Consider the following 24,364-nt stretch of genomic DNA (forward strand, 5'->3'; position numbering starts at 1 on the left):
GTTGAGGGCTTGCTAGCCAATATAATTTAGGTTTGCTGATCATGTTCACAAAGTGAAGTAGTTCATTAAAATGATACAGGATAGATCTAAAACGAGATGTAGCAAGTTAGCCAGCTAATTTATAACTAACTCAGTCAAGAAAATGTGAATGTCTCCAGATGAGTTTGTTAATAGTAAGTGGAGAGAGAAGGAGGCAGACAGAAATAGAAGAGAAAGCACAACTGCCAATGAAGAGCGGTAAGAAACAGAAAGAAGTGAGAAGTGAGGATGTGTAAATAAATGGAGGAATAGGTGAGGCACAAATGAGCGAATGGTCAGAGGAGGAGAGGGTGATATTACAGTTTGGTACAACATACATACTGATGTTATTACAACTGCGTTCTGAGTTGTAGCACTGTAGGGAAGAAGACAACTTCAATAGTTATTCTCTATATAATCATGAAGATTTCTATACGTGTTTTCACTTTGTTAGTATGGAGTGTAGAAATGGCAATTTCTTCCATTTAAAATCTAGAAAAATCTAGAAAAAGTGAAGGGGTGGGAGCTTTGGGGGCGACATGGCTCAGGCAGTAAGAACAGTCGTCTGGCAGTCGGAGGGTTGCCGGTTCGATTCCCCGCCCGGGCTGTGTCGAAGTGTCCCTGAGCAAGACTCCTAACCCCCAAATGCTCCTGACGAGCTGGTCAGGGCCTTGCATGGCAGCCAATCGCCGTCGGTGTGTGAGTGTGTGTATGAATGGGTGAATGAAGAAGCATCAATTGTACAGCGCTTTGGATAAAGGCGCTATATAAATGCCTGCCATTTACCATTTACCATTTAGCTTTCAGTATCTAGTCTTGATTCTTGGCTTTTGATTGCATTTGGAGCAGGGGTGCCCAGCAAGGACCGATCCACTTCAGGATTTTGTGCCAACTTCTGTTCTTAATTGTTTCATTATCTAAATGATGTCTTGATCAGACTATTGTATATGAACCAGCTACAACTTCAGACTGCAAGTGTATCCTAAAGATTGTACTGTGCTCAAGTACAGGCGTGAACCATTGTAGTTTCTAGAGCTTTAAACCAAGTTTCTAGAAAAATAAATTAAGGTAATTGGTTGGAACAAAAACCAGCTTGCAGACCGGCCCTCCAGGACCGGAGTTGTGCACTTCTGCTTTTGTTATTGGCGTTTGTCAACATGAGGACCAGAATTGTGCTAATTTAAGTCAAGGAACAGTTACAGTATCAGCAGGTAGCTGAATGTATCTGATATATTATCATTATGAGACGGAGCAGTCGGCTGTTAGCAGTGGTGGGTAGTAACATGCAACATTTAATCCGTTACATTTACTAAAGTACTTTCTTAAATAAATTGAATCTGTAGAGTCGTTTTAAAGGAGGATACTTTTTACTCTTACTTAAGTTTATTTGTAAAGGACATTTTTTTACTTTTACTCTGTGATATTCAGATTCATTTCTCTCACTACATTTTTTTTACTCATTTTGATTTTCAATGTAAGTTCTCAGAGTTTGCCAGGTGTCTGGGTAAAAGTCTGAAAGTTCTGCCACGCCTCACAAATAAAGACGCACAAAGACATGTACACAAAAGGAATCACTTGTACTTGGGTACAGCTACAGCACAAAATTAAACCAGGGGTGCCAATAATTGTGAAATCAGTGTTTTTGGGGGAATTTTCTTTTTTTTTCTTTTTTTTTTTACTATTAATTTTAATTTTCTTTAGTCTTCAGTATTGTGCATGTTTATGTAGGGTGCCAATAATTGTGGAGCCCACATGATATGAGCATGTCATGTGTATGTCAGTCTGCCTTTAGCTGTGTTAGCTTGCAATGCTGTGGAAGTTTGTCACAGAAAACCAAAAGGAAAAGGCAAACTCCCTGGCCACTGTGACAGATGTACATCTTAGCATTAACTGTTCCAAATGTCCCACACCAACTAACTCACTGTCCACTCTGAAAGATGTTATCTTATCTAACATTTTATTCTATAATGTATTCATTCTTCTTTACAGACTGAACAGCTGTGACCTAAGAGAGAAGTCATGTGAAATTGTGGCCTCAGCTCTCCAGTCATCAAACTCACCCCTGAGAGATCTGGACCTCAGCTACAATAACCTGGGATATTCAGGAGTGAAGCTGCTCTGTGTTGGACTGATGAGTCCAAACTGTAAACTACAGAGACTGGGGTGAGTAGTGCGGTGTTCTGTGTGACCTAAACTAAATAGAATTAGTGATTATGGCTCTATGCAGTGAAATGATGAAAAGCTTGTTTCTCTCTCAGTTTACTACTCTGTCCATTGGCATTCTTTCTTTGTCCACATTCGTCTCATCCCTATCTTCTTACTCCTCTATCACAGCAAAGGAAGCAGGATAAAACCTGATGAGTCTTAGGGTTGGCAGGTTTGTGGTTCCTGACCAGAATGTAAGGTTTGAGTGGAGTCTGTAGTATCAGGGCACAGGTGATGACTGGATGCTGGATGTCTGATTAATATGGCAAAAGACTGACCACCTGCATAGTAAAATGTTTCAGGTCTGTCACACATTAGTCTTCACCCATCTCCACTGTTCACTACCTGCTATGAACTGTTATCAAATCCTTAATTTTACCCCACTCTCTGATGAAGGGGAGCTGTACTCCTCACAATACAGTACACCTCATTCCCACCTACAGAACAGGACTTTTGTGCTGACTGTAAAGAGCTCATTCCCACCTACAGAACAGGACTTTTGTGCTGACTGTAAAGAGCTCATTCCCACCTACAGAACAGGACTTTTCTGCTGACTGTGGCTATATTCTTCCTTGAATTAAATGATCAGAACACACTCTGCTGCTTTGTGAAGGCAGGGAATCTTTGCAGTTTATTCTGACTACCCATAAATTCCTCCTGACTTGGCTATAATTCCTCGTATCCTCTACCAGTCGCCTATGGTAAAATAGACTCAGTGTTATATGTTATAGTGTGATATTATATCAGACAAATATTGCACTTCCAACGGAGTGCGCAACCCTGTCTGTAAGTTCTTAACAGCAGCATATTTACAGATTTAACGCCAATGAAGTCTGTCTTGCAGAAGCCATAGGGAAGAGGGATAAAAACATGAAGAATTCTCATTTTAACCAATGCATTTTTTTTAAATGACACGTGATCTACCAGCATGCCGCCTGGACGTAAACTACATGGATTGAACTAGCCTAGACTGCTGTAACTGTGAGGTTACACTGCACCATGTAAATGTACATGTAAACCTTTCATTTGGCAATTAGGCTATTATCTAACTTACAGTGTTGAAATGTAACTTCTAAGATGGCCCAAAATAAAGTTGAAAATGCAATTAAATTTGTCAGTACAGTTTTTATAGAAAAACAATAAATGGTAGATTCAGTCGGTTTTTTCTTGAATTGGTAAACACCATTAGTTTTGTTTTGTCAGCATTCAAAACAAGTTTCAATTGACATAGCGTATTTTGTACAATATCAGAAGCACTTTGCAAGTTCTGAAAGGCTTTGACAAGATTTGCAGCACGAGCAATAAGTAACAGTATCATCAGCTTAGAAATGAAGAGCAAGCATTTGACACATTATGAGCCAAACTATTGATATAGAGTTGCAATCAAAATTATTCAACCCCCATTGCACATTAGGTTTATTGGCAAAATATACAATTTCTCAGCTGTTTGCAATAAACAAATTACACAAGAACTGTTTAAGTAGTTCAATGAAACATAATCTTACAAAATATTACAAGGGTTTGTATCCACTTTCAACACAAAATGCTACATTTAATCACTACTGCAGTCTCAAAATTATTCTACCCCCTGTCTCAAGCACACCTGGTGCAACTAATTAGTTCAGGTGTGCTTGAGATAAAACGCATAAATACCTGGACTGGCTAGGGGTTTGTTGAGTGACGTTTAATTGCATGTTAGAAATATTCCTAAGTCAAAAGAATTGTCCAAAAAGTTCAGAAGAGATCATTGCCTTGCACAAACAAGGAAAAGGATACAAAAAGATAGCAAAAGCACTGAATGTTCCGAGAGATACAGTTGGAAGCATAGTTTGCAAGTTCAAAGTTAAAGGAACAGTGGCTACCCTACCTGGACGTGGCAGAAAGAGGAAGCTATCAGCGGCTGCCACCTGATTCCTGAGGAGGCAAGTGGTTAAAAACCCTAGAGTGACTGCAAAACACCTGCAGCAAGACTGGTGACAGCAGGCACTGAGGTTTCAGTTTGCACAGTAAGGCGCATACTGAACACTGAAGGGCTCCATGCCCGGACTCCAAGACGTACACCACTACTGACCCAAAAGCACAGGAAAAGTCGGCTCCAATATGCTCAAAACCATCTAAATAAGCCACAGAAGTTTTGGAATTCTGTTCTGTGGAGAAATGAAACAAAACTGGAACTTCTCGGGCCTATGGATCAGCGGTATGTCTGGAGGAAGAAGAATGAAGCATATGCTGAAAAGAACACCCTGCCTACAGTGAAGCATGACGGTGGCTCAGTGATGCTCTGGGGCTGCTTTGCTGCCTCTGGCACTGGAAACCTGCAGCGTGTGGAGGGCACGATGGATTCAGTCAAGTATCAGGAAATCTTAGGGAAAAACCTCATGCCGTCTGTGATGAAGCTGAAGCTTGGGCGTCGTTGGATCTTCCAGCAGGACAATGATCCCAAACATACCTCCACCAAGGCTTGGTTTCAGAAGAACAAATGGAAGATTCTAGAGTGGCCGTCAAAGTCGTCTGACTTGAACCCCATAGAAAATCTCTGGTGGGATTTGAAGAAGGCAGTTGCCAAACGCACACCCAAGAATATTACTGAACTGGAGGCCATTGCCCATGAGGACTCTGATTACGCCTTGTCTGCCCCTTATCCACCTGCTTCATTAAACCTGCTATTTTCTGGTTATCCCTGAGTCTGCGCATGGTTCCTCCAGCCCTCATTCCTGATAACTACAGTATTTCTAGGGCTTAATGAGGAAATAGATTATTCCCCTTTTTTGTCATTTGATTTGTTTCATTTTTCTTTTGGGTGAGACATGAGATTTTGTAGATTTTCATTTGTGTTGGCCGATATTACATATGTCACATACGTTTTATGTAAGATTTCTAGAAGTATTTCGGGGTTCCCCTGTGCATTGGATATCGGCGATATTTATGGTAATGAGCCGAAGCGTCACGGGTCAACAGATACACCTGACTGTGCCTCACCTCTGCTTATTCACCCTGATGAAGACCTGTGTGCCGCAACGCGTCGGTGCGTGTTTTTCATTTCTCGCCTATGCATTAGCCGTATAATAAAGGCTTTTTAACGCATCCATATCAAGAGTGCCTTGGTCGGCATTCTTTAGCTATTTCAAGATTTAGTGCCAAAAAATCTAATTGTTTGCAAACAGATTTTGGAAGGTATGATATTAACATGAAATTTGGACTTCACAAAGATCATTATACCACCCCCTCTCTTGGGTCGGTTGGTACAGAAAACACTGTAAGCCATAAATAGAAATATGCTGATTTAAAATGTTTTCGCAAAGCCATGTTTCTGATAACACAATGAGATCAGCATCCGTAGATTTAGCCCAGACTCGGATCATGCCTAATTTCGGAAGTAAACTGCATACATTCAAATGAATAACGCCGAGACCGGACCTACATTTAAAATCAGCTGGGGTGCTACAAGACAACACGGGGCCAGGATTTGGTTGCACATTTCCTGATATTAAAAGCAAAAGAAGAGCTAAACATCTCTATCTCATCAAAGTGAACGAGAAAGTCCTCTTTGAGTCTGCGGAAGCAACAAAATCTGAATGAGAGTTCTTCGAGATTGTGAATCAGTTTTTTAAAACGGAGAGGCTGAGAATGCACCCAGCTTGTTTGGCTGAGAGAGTTTGGGAACAAGCGAGATGGTGGTTGCTCAATTAGTACATTTGTGCGAGTTTCACCACTCAGGATGACCAGCTGGGAGCACACATTGTCAGAATCACACATCAGCCAAGCTCCCAGGTCAACACTGCTAGCTCCACCAACACATCAGCCAAGCTCCCAGGTCAACACTGCTAGCTCCACCAACACATCAGCCAAGCTCCCAGGTCAACACTGCTAGCTCCACCAACACATCAGCCAAGCTCCCAGGTCAACACTGCTAGCTCCACCAACACATCAGCCAAGCTCCCAGGTCAACACTGCTAGCTCCACCAACACATCAGCCAAGCTCCCAGGTCAGCACTGCTAGCTCCACTGACACATCAGCCAAGCTCCCAGGTCAGCACTGCTAGCTCCACTGACACATCAGCACAGCGAGAGAGCGTGGAGGGCTTACCCACTGAATTGGCTGGATCTGCCGCAGAATGGATGAAGAGCAACTGGCTGATCAGTCAGGCAGGCAGGCGGTAGGCCAAGCACCATAATAATAAGGGGCTGTCACTTACTGCTGCCTCAGCCGGTTGTGCACCCACCGCACCTACAACTTCTAGCGACAGTGCCTCTGCTGGTTGTGGTGAACCAGCTACAGTGTGGGAGGAAAGTGTCAGAGACTACAGACAGCAGCAGCAGCAGGTGTGTCAGACACCCGCTCGGACTGCTCCAGCTCAGCATCCAGCAGGCGCAATTGCACCACCACCATCACAGAGCGACCCTCAAATACTTCATCAAAACGCATGTACCATACTTTTGTCTTGAAAGATTAGAGATTATATACTTCAAATATTTTTCTTGCCATATTGTGTTCTAGCTGACTGAAGGTCATTTGAAGTTCTTCAGTTAGAATTCTCATTTGGGTCTGTCCATTCATGCTGTGGCTTTAACTGAAAAGAGCTACTTCCACATAGTTTTTGTTCATTAGCTATGATTGCATTTAGCAGAATGGAGAAGGGCCTCACATTGGTCTTTGCACTGATATTGAAACGCCATTGGCTGTGGCAATTAGAACCAATCTTCAACCAATTAACTTGAAATATTGTACAGCTATACGATGTTTTGGTAGAGTGCCGGCCCGTCAACTGCATATTTTGAAACCCGAAAGTAAAGAAAATAAACACATGCAGAGGGTGAGTCAACATGTCAGTGGGCACTTTTCAATGATAGGAAGGGATTTACAATGGTCTTGTAACAATGTTTTATCACAAAAATCAGACCTATTTTACCTTTAAAATAAAATCTACAAATCGTGTAGGGGTGAGAGCTTTCAGTATCCAGTCTTGATTCTTGGCTTTTGATTGCCTTTGGAGCAGGGGTGCACAGCAAGGGCCGGTCCACTTCAGGATTTTGTGCAAACTTCTGCTCTTAATTATTTAATTTGCGAAATGATGTCTTGATCAGACAATTGTATATGAACCAGCTACAACTGCAGACTGCAAGTGTATCCTGAAGATTGTACTGTGCTCAAGTACAGGAGTGAACCAATGTAATTTCTAGAGCTGGCAGAAAAATAAATTAAGGTAATTGGTTGGAACAAAAACCAGCTCGCAGACCAGCCCTCCAGGACCGGAGTTGTGCACTTCTGCTTTGGAGGCCATTATTGGCGTTTGTCAACATGAGGACCAGAATTGTGCTAATTTAAGTCAAGGAAGCCATTAAAAGCAAACAGTTTGGAACATCAAACAGTTACAGTATCAGCAGGTAGCTGAATGTATCTGATATATTTGATCATTATGAGGCGGAGCAGTCGCCTGTTAGCAGTGGTGCGTAGTAATATGCAACATTTACTCCGTTACATTTACTTGCGTGCGTTCTTAAATAAATTGACCCTGTAGAGTCGTTTTAAAGGAGGATACTTTTTACTCTTGAGTATATTTGTAAAGGAAATTTTTTTACTTTTACTCCGTTATATTCAGATTCATTTCTCTCGCTACATTTTTTTTCTCATTTTGATTTTCAATGCAAGTTCTGTTGGGTTGGTTCTCAGAGTTTGCCAGGTGAAAGGTGTCTGGAAAAAGTCTGAAAGTTCTGCCACGCCTCACAAATAAAGACGCGCAAAGACACGTACACAAAAGGAATCACTTGTACTTGGGTACAGCTACAGCACAAAATTAAACCAGGGGTGCCAATAATTGTGAAATCAGTGTTTGGGGGAATTTTTTTTTTTTTTGTTACTATTCATTTTAATTTTAATTTTATTTAGTCTTCAGTATTGTTGTGCATATTTATGTAGGGTGCCAATAATTCTGGAGCCCACAGGATATGACCATGTCATGTGTATGTCAGTCTGCCTTTAGCTGTGTTAGCTTGCAATGCTGTGGGAAGTTTGTCACAGAAAACCAAAAGGAAAAAGCAAACTCCCTGGCCACTGTGACAGATGTGTGTTATATTTTACATCTTAGCATTAACTGTGCCAAATGTCCCACAGCATTGCAAACTAACTCACTGTCCACTCTGAAAGATGTTATCTTACCTAACATTTTATTCTATAATGTATTCATTCTTCTTTACAGACTGAACAGCTGTGCCCTAAGAGAGAAGTCATGTGAAATTGTGGCCTCAGCTCTCCAGTCATCAAACTCACCCCTGACAGATCTGGACCTCTGCTACAATAACCTGGGAGATTCAGGAGTGGAGCTGCTCTGTGCTGGATTGATGAGTCCAAACTGTAAACTACAGAGACTGGGGTGAGTAGTGCGGTGTTCTGTGTGACCTTAACGCAATCAAATTAGTGATTATGGCTCTATGCAGTGAAATGATGAAAAGCTCTTTCTCTCTGTTTACTACTCTGTCCATTGGCATTCTTTCTTTGTCCACATCTGTAGTAGTCTGTAGTATCAGGGCACAGGTGATGACTGGATGCTGGATGTCTGATTGATGTGGTAAAAGACTGACCACCTGCATAGTAAAATGTTTCAGGTCTGTGACACATTAGTCTTCACCCATCTCCACTATTCACTACCTGCTATGAACTGTTATCAAATCCTTAATTTTACCCCACTCTCTGATGAAGGGGAGCTGTACTCCTCACAATACAGTACACCTCATTCCCACCTACAGAACAGGACTTTTGTGCTGACTGTAAAGAGCTCATTCCCACCTACAGAGCAGGACTTTTCTGCTGTCTGTGCCTATATTCTTCCTTGAATTAAATGATCAGAACACACTCTGCTGCTTTTTGAAGGCAGGAAATCTTTGCAGTTTATTCTGGCTAGCCATAAGTTCCTCCTGACTTGGCTTTAATTCCTTGTATCCTCTACCAGTTGCCTATGGTAAAATAGACTCAGTGTAATATGTTATAGTGTGATATTATATCAGGCAAATATTGCACTCCCAACGGAGTGCGCAACCCTGTCTGTAAGTTCTTATCAGCAGCATATTTACAGATTGAACGCCAATGAAGTCTGTCTTGCAGAAGCCATAGGGAAGAGGGATAAAAACATGAAGAATTCTTATTTTAACTCATGCATTTTTAAAAAATGACACGTGATCGACCAGCATGCCTGGACGTAAACTACATGGATTGAACTAGCCTAGACTACTGTAACTGTGAGGTTACACTGCACCATGTCAATGTACATGTAAACCTTTCATTTGGCAATTAGGCTATTATCTAACTTGTTGACGTGTAACTACTAAGATGGCCCGAAATAAAGTTGAAAATGCAATTAAATTTGTCAGAACAGTTTTTATAAAAAGAAAAAGATTCGGACAGTGTCGGTTACACAGTTAACCGTTTAAAAAGTGGGATGGTAGCAGTTTACATAAACCGATTATTTGCCACATCCCTACCTCATGTACTGTTTTTACAGTGATATGAGTGCAGTCGATCACACTGATTACATTTGGGAACGCGCTGTAAATTGCGCTTTGGCGTTGGCTTGTTCACCCGCAGTGTTGGGAAACCGTATGTATTGTTGGGTCATTCCAATTATGCCATCCCACACAGATGGTATGACGAGGCTCAACGATATCAAAATCAACAAAATCGGCTCATAAGCCAGTCATCATCTTGGGCCTGAAAATCCGTGTGGTCCCTGAACACCCTCTCCATCCGAAGCCCGCCATTGGCAAAGCCCTCCCAACAGTGCTAAAGCAGCCATTGCGCATCATTGTGCACGGGCATCACCCGGCCCTTTTATAACCCTTTCACAAATACTGGAATTGCTTAACACTTTGAATCAATCAGTGTGGATGAACTGATGCCCCAAGTAGTATCCGTAAATGTACGCATACAAGTTTTTTTTAATAAATCACAATGCTTAGAAAGTGGCGTACCCACATTTCAAGACCTTTTTTTTCCAACTAGGTAATTCAGCAGGGAAATTTAGAATGTCACAATCAAGGAACAAAATATATAAAATAGGCTAGGTAAACCATAGACATACCATTGAATTTGCGATCCTTCATATAGGATTTTAAGGCATCTAATGAGACCCGCTCCTTAATTTTTATGTCCTTTTGCAACATGTTCCAAACAGAAGGAACAGAATACCTAAAGGCCCTTTTCCCCATTTCCGTATGGGCATTGGGAACAAACAGCATAAAAATATCAAAGATCAAATGTAAACAATAACTTCCAGCAGTTTTCTGCAATATATAAATGCATAGGTATGACAGAAGCAGACCGAGAATTGTCTTTTAAATAAGGATATACCAATTCAGTCTATGGGTGGCCAGTGCTGGCCAGCCAACCCGATCATATTAAGGTACAATGGCGAGTGAGAGCCCTACAATTTGTAATGAATCTCAATGTACCACCATGATAAACAGTGTTGATCACATGGAGGCACTGAGAGGATGCATGCATGTACAAAACCTCGCCATAATCAAGCACAGGCAGAAAAGTCTCCTTTTAGCCTCAAAAGAAAAGCATGACTTGTTTCTGAAGAAAAAACCCAATTTCAGTTTCGTAACTAGGTGCTGAATATGTGGTTTAAAGGAGAGGCAGTCATCAATTAAGATACACAAGTACTCAAATGAGGAAACAAGCTCAATCTCTTTTCCCTGAAGAGAAACAATAAATGGTAGATTCAGTCAGTTTTCTCTTGAATTGGTAAACACCAATATTTTTGTTTTGTCCGTCCATCCATCCATCCATTTTCATCCGCTTATCCAGAGTCGGGTCGCGGTGGCAGTAGGCTAAGCTGGGTATTCCAGGCGTCCCTCTCCTCAGCAACGCATTCCAGCTCCTCCTGGGGGATCCCGAGACGTTCCCAGGCCAGGAGAGATATATAATCTCTCCAGCAGGTTCTGGGTCTACCTCAGGGTCTCCGCCCAGTTGGATGAGCCCAGAAAACCTCCAAAGGGAACCATCTCATTTGGCTCCTTTCGACGCGAAGGAGCAGCGGCTCTACTCCGAGCTCCCTCCGGATGTCCGAGCTCCTTACCCTATCTCTAAGGCTGAGCCCAACCACCCTACGGAGGAAGCTCATTTTGGCCGCTTGTATACGCGATCTTGTTCTTTCGGTCACTACCCAAAGCTTGTGACTATAGGTGAGGGTTCGGACGTAGATCAACCGGTAAATCTTCACCACGACGGTCCGGTGCAACGCCCGCATTACTGCTGATGCTGCACCGATCGGCCTGTCAATCTCACGCTCCCTTCTACCCTCACTCGTGAACAAGACCTCGAGATGCTTGAACTCCTTCACTTGGGGCAATGACTCGTTCCCAACCCGGAGGGCGCAATCCACCATTTTCCGGCAGAGAACCATGGCCTCGGACTTGGAGGCGCTGACTCTCATCCCGGCCGCTTCACACTCAGCTGCAAACTGCTCCAGTGCGTGCTGAAGGTCACAGTCCAATGAAGCCAGCTGAACCACGTCATCTGCAAAAAGCTGAGACGCAGTTCTGAGCTCACCAAACTGGACACTCTCCTCACCTCGGCTGCACCTTGAGATCCTGTCCATGAATATCATAAACGGGACCGGTGACAAGGGGCAACCTTGGCGGAGTCCAACACCCACTGGAAACATGTTTGACTTTGTGCCGAGGATGCAGACACAGCTCTCACTTTGGTTATACAGAGACCGGATGGCTCATAACAACAGCCCCGGTACCCCATACTCCCGCAGTATTCCACACAGGGTTCCCCGGGGGACACGGTTGAAAGCCTTCTCCAAGTCCACACAGTACATGTGGACTGGATAGGCAAACTCCCATGACCCCACCAAGGTAAAGAGCTGGTCCACTGTTCCACGACCAGGACGGAAGCCACATCGCTCCTCCTGAATCCGAGGTTTGACCGTCGGTCGGAGCCTCCTTTCCAGCACTCTAGAGTAAAGTGAAGGTGCTCTGGTACCAAGTACACTTTTGAGCTACCCTATGCTCGAACATGGTGTTTGTTATTGACAATCCATGATCAGCACAGAAGTCCAATAACAAGACACCGCTCAGGTTAAGATCGGGCAGGCCATTCCTCCCAATCATCCCCTTTCAGGTTTCTCTGTCATTGCCCACGTGCGTGTTGAAGTTGCCCAGCAGAACTATGGAGTCTCCGGGTGGCACCCTTTCCAGGATGCTGCCCAGTGACTCCAAGAAGGCCGGATACTGCATAAGCACAAACGACAGTCAGAGCTTTCCCCCCAGCAACATGTAGTCGCAGAGAGGCGACCCTCTCATTCCTCAGTGCTGCGAGCCCAACTATATCTAGTTGGTACCGCTCCGCCTCCCGCACTAGCTCCGGTTCCTTCCCCACCAGAGCGGTGATGTTCCACGTCCCCAGAACCAGTCTGCGATGCCGAGGATCAGCACACCCGGATCCCCGCCTTTGCCTACTGCCCGTTGGGCAAAGCACCCGACTCCGATGCTGACCCCTGCAGGTGGTGAGCCCACGTGACCAATTCGGGCTGTGCCCGGCCGGGCCCCATGGGATAAGGCCCGGCCACCAGACGCTCGCCGACGAGCTCCCACTCCGTCGGCGTGTTTTGGAGGGCTCCGGTGGCGATTCCTTGGAGAGGAGTTTTGTTTTGTCAGCATTTAAAACACGTTTCAATTGACATAGAAAATTTTGTACAATATCAAAAGCACTTTGCAAGTTCTGAAAGGCTTTGACAAGATTTGCAGCACAGCAATAAGTAACAGTATCATCAGCATAGAAATGAAGAGCAAGCATTTGACACATTTCCTTGCTTTAGTCCAGGCTAAATTATGTTCACGAATAAGACTTGAGAGCTCTGGTGAAAACCAAGAGTTATCCCACCCCTGAACTCACTACCTGCATGAAGGGGCATGTCTATGTATGATTGTAATGAACCCATTGTAAAATAATTTCCAGGCTGTTTCAACGTCAGGGATCAGTTCTATCCTGCTCCAATTAAAAAGAAAGAAATGATGTAAAAAATAATTTTTAAAAACCCTGCTCGATGAAACGCCTTCGATTTCTCTTATGAATAATACACGGTTTTGTCTTTGGGATCTTAGGATTTCTGACAGCAACAACAGCACTGTGGTCACTTAGGTCATTGCAGAAAAGACCATTTGCAGAAAATTTGTGAGGAACATTCGTCAGTATTAAGTCAATGAGAGTAGCTCAAAGATTTTAAATCACTGGTCGTAACCAATCCCAGTTAATGTCACCAACCAAAATAATTTCGCTATAGTGCAGAGGATAGACTCATTGGGGGCGGAAGGGGGTCTATAGCAACCAACAACAGTAATACAATGGAGAAAACTGAGAGGAGCACCGTCTGTAGCAAAATCCAACAAGGTGCTGTTTGGAACAGGGGTGATGAGAATGTTGAGAAAAGGCGCTCTTGATATGGATGCGTTAAAAACCCTTTAGTATACGGCTAATGCATAGGCGAGAAATGAAAAACATGCACCGACGCATTGCAGCACACAGGCCTTCATCAGGGTGAATAAGCAGAGGTGAGGCACAGTCAGGTGTATTCGTTGACCCGCTACGCTTTGGCTCATTACCATAAATAGCACCGAAATCCAATACACGGGAAAAACACTTGCAGCAAAGTGTTGAATAATAGGCTTTTATTCCATCTGATGGAATCCAAGTACAAAAGCAGTGATCATCCGCAGAGCACGGAACAGCAAGCACACACACACACACACACACACACACACACACACACACACACACACAGAGTGAGCAGAGCCGAGCAAGCAAAGCAGCGCACACACAAGCAATCACAATGGTTAAAAATGTTTTGATTTGTGTAGCGCATTTTATAGAATAAGTTTACAGAGTAACAAAAGGCCAAAAACTAGGGCTTGACCCCAAATAGCAAGCACATGAGGTAAAAACTCCCCATTGGGGACTAAAACCCTCAAACAGACGCTCAGGAGAAACCCGGCTTTTGAGGGGGAGCCTATCCTCTGTCTAATGGTAGGATGGATAAGACAGAAATTTTGTAAAATAGATTAATTCAAATGGGTTGAACTGGTTTTAGTTCAATCAAAATACTAGCTGGAAAGATAGGAAGTTCAAATGAGGGAAAGTATAGAGAGCAGTTTGAGGGGCAGGGTGATGCAGTTGGAGCTCCAGGATATGAGATGGTGTGGGCATGAACCAGGGGAAAATGCGCATTTTCCAGCATATACATCAAGTTTTTTCTGTTCAATAAATATTCAATAAAACTAAAATTAGAAAAACCATCATTAGTTCCTGAGCTATTGAGTCATTCATCACGTTGAAATCGGAAATTTCACTGAATTCACTTAATCCACATCGACAAATAAGTGTGAATTTGTGCCTTTTTCATTCTTTGTTAAATAATTCGGAAAATGTTCAAAAAGTATCATGATACAAAAGAAAATGATTTTTTCCCTATTTGCCTGTGGTACAGTGCTTAAGAGAAGGTACCACAGGTTAATAGAACCGACCTGACCTATATACAGTCCGTAAGTATTTGGACAGTGGTACAAGTTTTGGCTCGGTACTCCAGCGCATGTGTCATGAAAGATGGCGTTAAAGTGCAGACTGTTGTCTTTAAATTGAGGGTATTTGCATCCATATCTGTGTATGAATTACAGCCATTTTTATGCTTAGTCCCCGATTTAATTTGGAACAAATGGCTTTACGGGTGTTTTCGGACATACAGTCCCAGCCAAAAGTTTTGTCGCATGAGTGGACAAAAGTGACAGTTGCTAATTACCCAACTCTTAATTAGCTAATAAAGTTAGGAAACCACACAAATTACGACATCTGCTGACAGTTAATGTTATAAGAGCGCGCTTCAGAATAGATGCGGTAGTATATACATTTTAGCACAAGAAAGAAAATGCATGTACAGTGTTTTCTTTGTGCCAAAATTATGTGCGTGAAGGGATATCCGTTTCTGTTACGAATGACTGAAAACAATTTTCAACTTGATGTTTAAACTGATAGGTTATAACATAATTTTATAGGCCTCCTTAAAATAGCTAAATTCCAACTATGATCAAATTACTGTTATCACGGCACCCCTAGGTGCCACGGCACCCACTTTGAGAAACCCTGGATTACAGTATGCAGGAGACAATCCTCCCCTGGAGCAATGCAGGGTTAAGGCTCAAGGGCCCAACGGCTGTGCGGATCTTATTGTGGAAACACCGGGAATCGAACCACCGACCTTGTGGGTCCCAGTCATGTACATTCTCATCAATGTACTTAACTCATTAAATTAAGCCCTAGTGGACTTCAACATCTGCCACATTCAATAAACCCAGGGCCAGATTGCGTATTAAGGTTACATATGTGAGAGCTTTCAGTAGCTATCTAGTCTTGATTCTAGGTGTTTGATTGCCTTTGGATTATTTATTTTTTTAATTATTATTATTTTTCCCCAAATCAATATTTAAAAAAAATTCTCGCATGCTCATGTCCTCCTGGTCCTCAACACATTATTTGAACTCTAACCACTGCTGTGGTTAGAAAGCTATTAACATTTTTATTTGACAACCACTTTTCAGATGGTCCATAAATATGAACAGTCCGAGTCACAATGAAGAAATGTTTTTGAACATACAAATACTATCAAAAAATAAATGGGCTTAATGGACAAATTAAATGTTGTGCCTTTATGTTGGAAGGTCCCTCGTCATAACACCCGTATCCTGCGATGTTATTATTGTAGGCTAATATCGAAGTTATTGACAAAAATGTTTCGTAATAATAAAATTGCGATGAAAAATCAAATAAAGCGTTGTGCTGCGTTCTCTGAGCTACCCTGACTTATTTTGAGCACTATTGTTTTTTTGGGGTTTTTTTGGGGGGGGTTTTTTTGAAGAGCTTTTGAAGTCGGAAAATCCAATTTAGAACATAAAACTAACCTTACCGCATTATTGGGGATGGTTCAAATGGGTTATGGGCTAGTGCCAAATGAAACTTTCCCTTTTAGAATAAAATATATATGCAAATTAAAGTGATTTTTTTACCTTCATTAGAATGATATTTAGTCATTTCCAAAATTTTATTTTCAGCAAATGTGTTCATATATTTTAGTCATATCGGATAACAATGAATTTTCGAAATTTTGTTTTTTTGTTCTTTTATTATCATTATATAGCAAACTGGTCAATATTGTATGTGAGATCTCAACACGTATGTAGGGCTCTGGAAATACAACATTTAGCACTTTGTATTTTATAAACAATTACACGTCTAAAAAGGTACCATAGGCCTATAAGACTCATTATCTAAATGAAGATGTAGGAATTACAGGAGACATTGGGTGGGTTAAATTTGGAGATGATAGCAAACTGGGAGGGTTTGCGAACAGTTTGGAATCTACCAAAATAATTCACGAGGATTTAAACGGAATTCAGAAGTGGGTGGAAACCTGGCAAATGAAATTGAACGTAAGCACCTCTGGCTCTGCTTCAGCTGTTAGGGGGTGTAGTTTTGCAGCAGGTCTGAGCAATAATATAATTACTGGTTAGGAAGTTGGACAACCTTTTGTTGACTTATTTTATTTTATATGCTTATATTAATTGTGGCGGCACAGATGGTGCAGTGGGTAGCACTGCCGCCTCACAGCAAGGAGGTCCTGGGTTTGAATCCCCGTCGGCCGGGGCCTCTCTGTGCGGAGTTTGCATGTTCTCCCCGTGTTAGGCTGATTGGAGAATGTAAATTGCCCATAGGTATGAGTGTGTGAATGAATGGTGTGTGTGCCCTGCGATGGACTGGCGACCTGTCCAGGGTGTATTCCTGCCTTCCGCCCAATGTATGCTGGGATAGGCTCCAGCCCCCCTGCGACCCTGTTCAGGATAAGCGGGTTAGGAGAATGAATGAATGAATGAATGAATGACTATATTCATTGTCTGTGACAGTGCTAGACTTCATAAGGTAATTTAACATTAAGCTATGTTCATTTGGCTAGCTTTCACAATTGGGTCAAAGCCAACAACAGTAACAACAGTGGAGGGGAAGAATTTGAGGCAAACGTTTTTTGACGAGTGATGGCTATAAGCTGTGTACAATTGTATTTTTATAAAATGAATAAAGCTTACAGTAAACTGCTCAGAGCCAGCTATCGTAGCCAGTTATCATAGCTGCGGTAACCAACCGCCACATTTTAAACAATGTTGTCATGGTTACTCTCACACTTGGGCCACAGATAAATGTGGAAGAACGTAATTTTGAATTGAATGTGGTTTTTTCCATCATATTTAAATAACACTTTTATACGACAATTACCACATTTATCTTTAAAAATGTTCACGAAAGAAAGACAAGACAAACTTTATATGATGTATTTTAAATGGAACTATGTTTTATGGTTAATGTATTAGTTTATTGCTTGCAAAGCAACAATATTGCTAACGCTATTTCAATAATGTATCTCCACTGCACTTTTAATGTTAGCTAGCTTGCTACTTGCTACACTGACACAAGTAATTTGTGTAAAAGTTTAAGTGAACAAATTCAGATAACGTGCAGTTATTGAAATAATTCAGAGCGTTGTCATGAGTCATTAGCTTCACCAGAATTTGGTGGTCTTGCTAGCGGTGTGATAATAACTGTTACGACCCCCTGCCTCCCTGCCTGTTTGTCTCTCGCCCCTGCCTGTAGGTATGACGTTGTGTGTGTCTGTGTTCTGGCAGGGGCTGGAGGGAGGGAAATTGGCTTCACTGGTGACACCTGTGACCAGTGAAGCTAATTGTTTCAGTATTGGATAAAAGGGTTCAGGAGAGCTCAGGTAGTTGGTGAGCTCTTCCCCCACAGAGACACCCGTGAGGTTTGTGCCTTTTGTCATGTTGTACACCTTACAACATTCCACTCCTATACTTTCCACTCATGCACTCACTCACATTACTGATTTGCTGATTTCCACACCCCATTGTTTATTATGTTGATTAGGTTCTGTTTGCTTTTGTTATAATAAATAAGTAAAAAGTGACTTGGTTGTGCATCTCCCCTTTATTTGTCATGGCCCAACGAGGGGGGCCATGATAATAACATGAAGTTAATTTAGGTTACAAAGTAGATAACGGCGATCTAAACGCAGTGTAATATTAAATGATTTGTGAACATCGTGGATATTGGCATGGCTTGAACGCAAACTGACCAATGGAAACAATGGACCGGACCTATCCTTTATATAAAAGGTTACTAGACTAGGAGAAAAATAACTGTCCGTTAACAGTTATTTTTATCCATTTATGTGTAATGGTGAATGTTGAACTTTAAAAAAATGTATGTAGGTATGTTTGTAGACCGAAGAACATCACAGGGGATAAAGTGCATCACAGTGATCATATAAACACTGTTTCTTGGGTTTGCAGATTAAATTCATGTTTGCAAATCAGATTCTGCCTCATATATGATCATCATAGAGAAAATATTTGGTAATTAAGTCCTTGCAGTACGTTCCCAAATTTGATCTTTTGTTATTTTTGTTGGTTAATGAAGCTAAATAATTGCCTTAGATTTTGGTGGATGAATTCATGAAATAATTTAAGAATAATTTATGAATGTAATTTACACAACCTTCTCCCTGTTTTTTGTATCTACCACTCAGGGATGCAAAGGCACATAGGAAATGACATGTGTATGAACTGCCAAGGTGAACATTATTACAATTACCAGTGAATTTTAATGTTTGTGTGTGTGTCCATGTGTATGTGGTTTCTCCACAGGCTGGGTTGGTGTAATCTCACAGAGGGCTGCTGTGATGTTCTGGCCTCAGTCTTGCGTTCTCCTCACTCAGAGCTGAGTGATCTGGAGCTGAGAGACAATGAGCTGCAGGATTCAGGAGTGAGAGTGCTCTCTGCTGGACTGAAGGACTCACACTGTAAACTGCAGAGACTGGGGTGAGTAAAAACACAAACCCTTCAATCGGGGTTGGAAATGTAAATTTCGTTTTCAAAATAAATGTGGGGAATTTACAAAGTATTTTTTTAGCTTTGTAAAGAACAATTGTAGTGACCAACCAATATCATGTGCTATTGGCATCAATATAAGTTAAAACTACAGGCAGGGGAGGAGGAGATTGTGGTCTCTCAGAATATTTGGTCAAGAAGTGATCCATAGTACATATGAGATGGGTAATGCAATGATCACGTTTATCTATGATGGGGATTATGTAGGTGCACAGACTTCCTTTCCATTTTCATTTCCAACTATAAAAACAAGAATAAAATCATTCTATATTACAGTATATAGGAGGCTATAATATAAAATTATATCGTAAAATAATTATATTCTATATTAATAATTATGGCTGTGTTTTTTTCTGGAAGTGACGTATTCTGTGATTTCTGCGCAAACATCACATTACATTTTATTCAGCAGACACTTTTATCCAAAGCGACGTACAAAAAAAAGTGCAAATCAAGGTCAGAGAACCAACAACAGAACAGGTAAGGTGCAATTTGCATAGGATCGGTTATTAAGCAATGGACATAAGTCTAGTACGCAAGGTAGATAGGCCAGGTCTGTAAGTAATAAGGTCAGGAACTACAGTACTGAGACAAATACACATGTGAAAGTCCTAGATTAAAGTAGATAATACAACACAGGGCTAAAGTCTGAGACTGGTGAAGATAAGTGACAATAGATTAGCGTACTCCCGCAGAGGAGTCAAGGTACAGTGTGAAGAGGTGTGTCTTCAGACTGTGGTAGAAATTGGGCAGTGAGTGAGCAGTTCTTATAGCAATGGGGAGGTTGTTTCACCACTGGGGAGCTAGAGTAGAGAAGCTCCGCAGTCGGGACAAGCGAGAGCCATTCACTCAGCTGGCAGGATGAGCAAGTCGGGCTGGCATTTGGACATTCCTCAGCTGTGTCCCAATCGGTGCTCTTGCCTACTTGCACTGATTTGGTGGTCCCTGTTTTTGGCATCTCTGTGGTTTCCTTGTTTTCGTGCTTTCTGTTATTTTTCTACAGTTTTGTACGGTAACTGTCAACCTTATAGTTGCCTTATATAGACCTACAGGTAAGCACGCTTCTGAACTCGATAGCTCATTGTTTAATTAATGTGTGCTTTTAAACCTACACTCCGACCCGTATTGTACAAAAGGCTCAGGACTTCTATTCTATTCTGGCTCTTTCAGTTTACTGTTATTTTCAACATCTTTGCTGTGACTGCTCCGTGACTTTAGTTCAGCATTTCCTAACCTTTTTCCTTCAGTGGTGTACTTTCCACATTTACAGAATCATGTCACACCACTCTAAAAAGCCAGTGCCATAGGCTACACTGAGGTGATGTCAACAGTAGCCATGAATGTCTCTGGGAGTTTTAATTTCCAGACGATTTTTAGTGACATTTATCTTGGCTTTGTGAATGGAGTTACATTTTTCCCGCAGGATTTTATGAAACTGTTGTGACAGTACTATGGACTGCTTTGGGGGTGTGGTTTTACTCTTTTGTGGCAGAGGGCTCTGTCTCTGGCTGTGAGCGGGACACTACCTACACCAAACCGCCATAATCATACGGTGTTTGTGTTTGTTTTTCCTATTCATATCACATTTTTGGTTTCATATCACTATTTCCATAGAGTGCACTAAGTATGGGGGTGCACACCCAGCTGCTAGCTCATGTTTCCCAGGGAAAACACACGCAACACATCCACTCCATATTCACACCCTAACAGTTAAATCACTAATTTAAAATAACACACACATAAATGTCTTTGTTACTTTGTTACCGTTTATTGTTTTCCAGCAGTTAAATGTTGTGGAGCCCTCTGTTTGTTGTCTGTGTTTCGGTTTGTGACCTGTGGAATTTTTCATATTAAAAAAAATTAAAGACCCTATTTAAAAATGCATGGCATCTTATCTAATCTTCTGTTGCTTAAATTATGTCTTCTCATTAGTTTCATGGTAACCGATGATATTTGAAACTATTTGAAGCCTCCATGAATCACATGACCGCCTAGTGTTTTCACCCTCCATTGACACAACTCTCTCTCTATTGCTCTGAGGAAATCCAAAAGCAGAAGCCAACACTATCATTGTTTTCTGGTTACCAGAATACCCGCTGCGACAGGAAATATGTAAAAGCACCTGGTTTTCCTTTCTTTCAGTTTGTGTTGACGCAGAAGCAAACCGCCAAATGAAACATGAAACCAGTGTAGATGTAGAAGTGACCTAGGTGTAAGAACTGGCCCATCAGTCACTGCTGTGAAGAGGTCTGAGGAGTAGTAGGCAGGACAATAGGTCTGGGGGTGTCAGCAAGCTGCATAATGTGTGCATGAGCTTTGGGCGGGAGGTTTAAGAGTTATGACGTATGTGGTTTAATAATTTTATAATAGCACGTCGTATTAGTGATACAATGTTTGTGAAGTATTATAGCATCAATGTCTGCACCCTTAGCAGCCTATAATACCTATAATGAAATCATATGCTGCAAAACAATTTTCTAATAAATAAAGGACACAACTGAATACAGTGTTTCCCCTAGGATTTTCTTCCCGTAGCAGTGCACCGGTTTGAAGAATTTAGACTTCGAGATTTAATAAAAAGAATGAGGCAGGATCTTCCAGACTTTGTTTCACACAGACCATAAAGCCGAGGTGACTTTGCAGAGTGACCTCACATCATTCAGCTATACACCATCTTTTATGCAGTTTTTATTCCCGCCCCACAGCTGTCCGTCTACCTCCCGCCACAATGATTTCTCAACACGTGATGAAGATAAGTCAACTCTGATTGGTTTGGCACCAATTGTGCTTAGTATTGTGGAATCAGTGTGGTTCTAAAATACATGTTCCCTCCACCATTTCCTCGAGGGCCCGCAGGACCCACACCTGAAACCATTGCTCCCCTCTCAGACCATTCCAGCTCCAGAGGGACCTCTAGTGGTCTTTTTCTGAAGTGCATACAAACAGTAAAAAGGATACAGTATAACTAACAGTGAATGTGTCTTAATGAATAAAACTTAGTGCATATATTGATTTCACATTTGTGGCTACTAATCACATTGTTTTCATTGATTATCAGATTAATATGGCTTTTGAAATGAGTGCATATTAAGTACATATTACTATACAATTATATGATGTATTACATTTAAACTTAATATTTCCAACAGTTGATGGTCGGGTGCATATGCAAGATTGCAAACCCTATACTTTTGTGGAGAACCAACTTGAATTTGGCCTTTCTATAATGCTAATGCAGCAAGTCAAAAAGGGCTGTGACAATGACAAAATCAGCAGTTTGCATTCATTTGCGTAGTCTAGGCTGTTCCATCAACAAAGAAGAATGTGGAGGACTGACAGGAAAAGCAACTGGACTCAGCTAGGCTTTTCTCATTTGTTTACACACAATGCGCATCATTTATCAATATTTTTGCAAATCTGTGTCAAAATTTATGTGTGATGGGAACCAAACTAACAAATTCCACCGGATTTATGAAATGCGTAGGCACAGCTTTTTTTTATATCCGCAGATGTATGCTGATGAATACCAATCAATTGTTAACAAAAATTGATACCTCTAAAATACCTTCAGGAGTAAGGAATTAAATTTCAGGCAATTTAAAGAGATGGCCGAGAAAAGATTAAAGATGCTTTCAAAATTCAAAAGGACTGTTTCAAAATTCGGTGGAAACATACTAACATGTAAACATAATTTCTTATGTTTACTTAACTGCGTATGTGCCACATAGGACAGGAATAAAAAGGAATGGAGCTGGTGTAAAATGTTCTGCGGTGTCTTAGGTGCTGTATACACACCGGAGCCGTGCTGCGTGCGGAGTAAAATGGGGCTAAGCAATGGAATGTCAGGGCCGGGGAAGACTAAAGCTTTTGTTACCTCTGTGCATTCTGTTGTCTGTTTCCTGCTCCATTCACTAATTTGTTTGTTTCACCTGTGCTCAATCTGTTGTCTCCGCCTCCCACTTCTTATATGTACTTCCTTCCTGTCTCTTGTCATTTATTTCACCTCTTCCTTATCTGTTCCCCGGTGCACACACCTGATTCTTGTTTCTACTTGTTAGACCGGTGTATGTGTGTCAGGCGGAAATGATTAAAATCTGGCATTGTCACTCAGTGCGCTGGTCAGCTTGCTGGCTTCCTCTGGTGCGGTGGCAATATGTGGCTGTAAAGTAATTTAACCCCAGGAGCATACATCTTTAGCCTCCACCTGTTGGCACCCATGCCTGTGGGAGTGGGGTTCCTGGAGGAGTCTTCCTGGGCCCCCTGGGGAGCCCCCCTTCTCTCACATTCCTGACAGGTTTTGAGCACAGGAATACTGGAGATGGCATAAAGATGTTTCATGATAATCCCAGGTCAGAATATAGTCATTTTTGGTGTTATTCTGATTGGTTCAGTGTGACTGGTGCTCTAGTCTGCTCTAGTTTCTGCAACAGCAAACCAACCAGGAATCAAGGAGAACCTGTGTGGAGCTCTGCCCCAGTGAAAGCCATGTGCCTCAACCCCCCTGATCAAATCTCGTTTCCTGATCAAATCTCGTTTCCATTATCATGTACATAATGCTACCAGGTTAGATAATTATCCCTTTCAGAACCACATGTTCAACTGAAAGTGTGTGCTAACTGTGTGGCAGTGATAAATAAAGTGTTGAGAATTCAGTGGCATCCTCTTGTGTTTCTAACCGGACATGTTGCAGTGGGACAGCATGTCTAACCACTTTTAAGAGATAGTGGTGATCTCCTTAAGCCACTACAAGAGTTTTTATGTAAACATCCACAGGACAATAGGGCTTTAAAACAGAGAAAATGATCATGAAAAAATCTAACAGAATATATGAAATGCCAGATTCCATAGTTAGGGCCCTATAGATGCTTACTGAATCATAATCATATATTATTAATATCTGAATAATGACTATTTAAATGTGTTGCATGTCTTATTTCTGCTTTACTTGAGCTGGGGTTACTATGTATAACATGGCCATGCTCCACCTCGATGTGGCCAATAATACGTTGGCCGGTCTCCCGTTGTACAAGATGCGGCTTTAGACGATCTCACACTCCCACACTTAGTGGAAATGTCTGTTTCTCCATCAGTCATGAATGACATTGAATCCGCGATTTGTACAGACGTCTTTTTCTGA

General features: G+C 41.7%; 2 protein-coding genes across 3 annotated transcripts in view; both read left to right on the top strand.

The window, feature by feature from the left end:
* The window catches only part of LOC133118792 (NACHT, LRR and PYD domains-containing protein 12-like), a 202,856-nt gene that overhangs the window by 86,156 nt on the left and 92,336 nt on the right, over positions 1-24,364 (top strand). The window lies entirely within an intron of this gene.
* Positions 1-24,364, top strand: part of LOC133118793 (NLR family CARD domain-containing protein 3-like) — a 35,739-nt gene that overhangs the window by 6,710 nt on the left and 4,665 nt on the right. Inside the window, exons 3-4 of the mRNA XM_061229040.1 lie at positions 8,421-8,594; positions 18,985-19,158. Coding sequence (XP_061085024.1) covers positions 8,421-8,594; positions 18,985-19,158 — 348 coding nt within the window. The remainder of the gene's footprint in view (positions 1-8,420; positions 8,595-18,984; positions 19,159-24,364) is intronic.

The sequence above is a fragment of the Conger conger genome, chromosome 19, assembly GCF_963514075.1.
Source record: "Conger conger chromosome 19, fConCon1.1, whole genome shotgun sequence".
Taxonomy (NCBI): domain Eukaryota; kingdom Metazoa; phylum Chordata; class Actinopteri; order Anguilliformes; family Congridae; genus Conger; species Conger conger.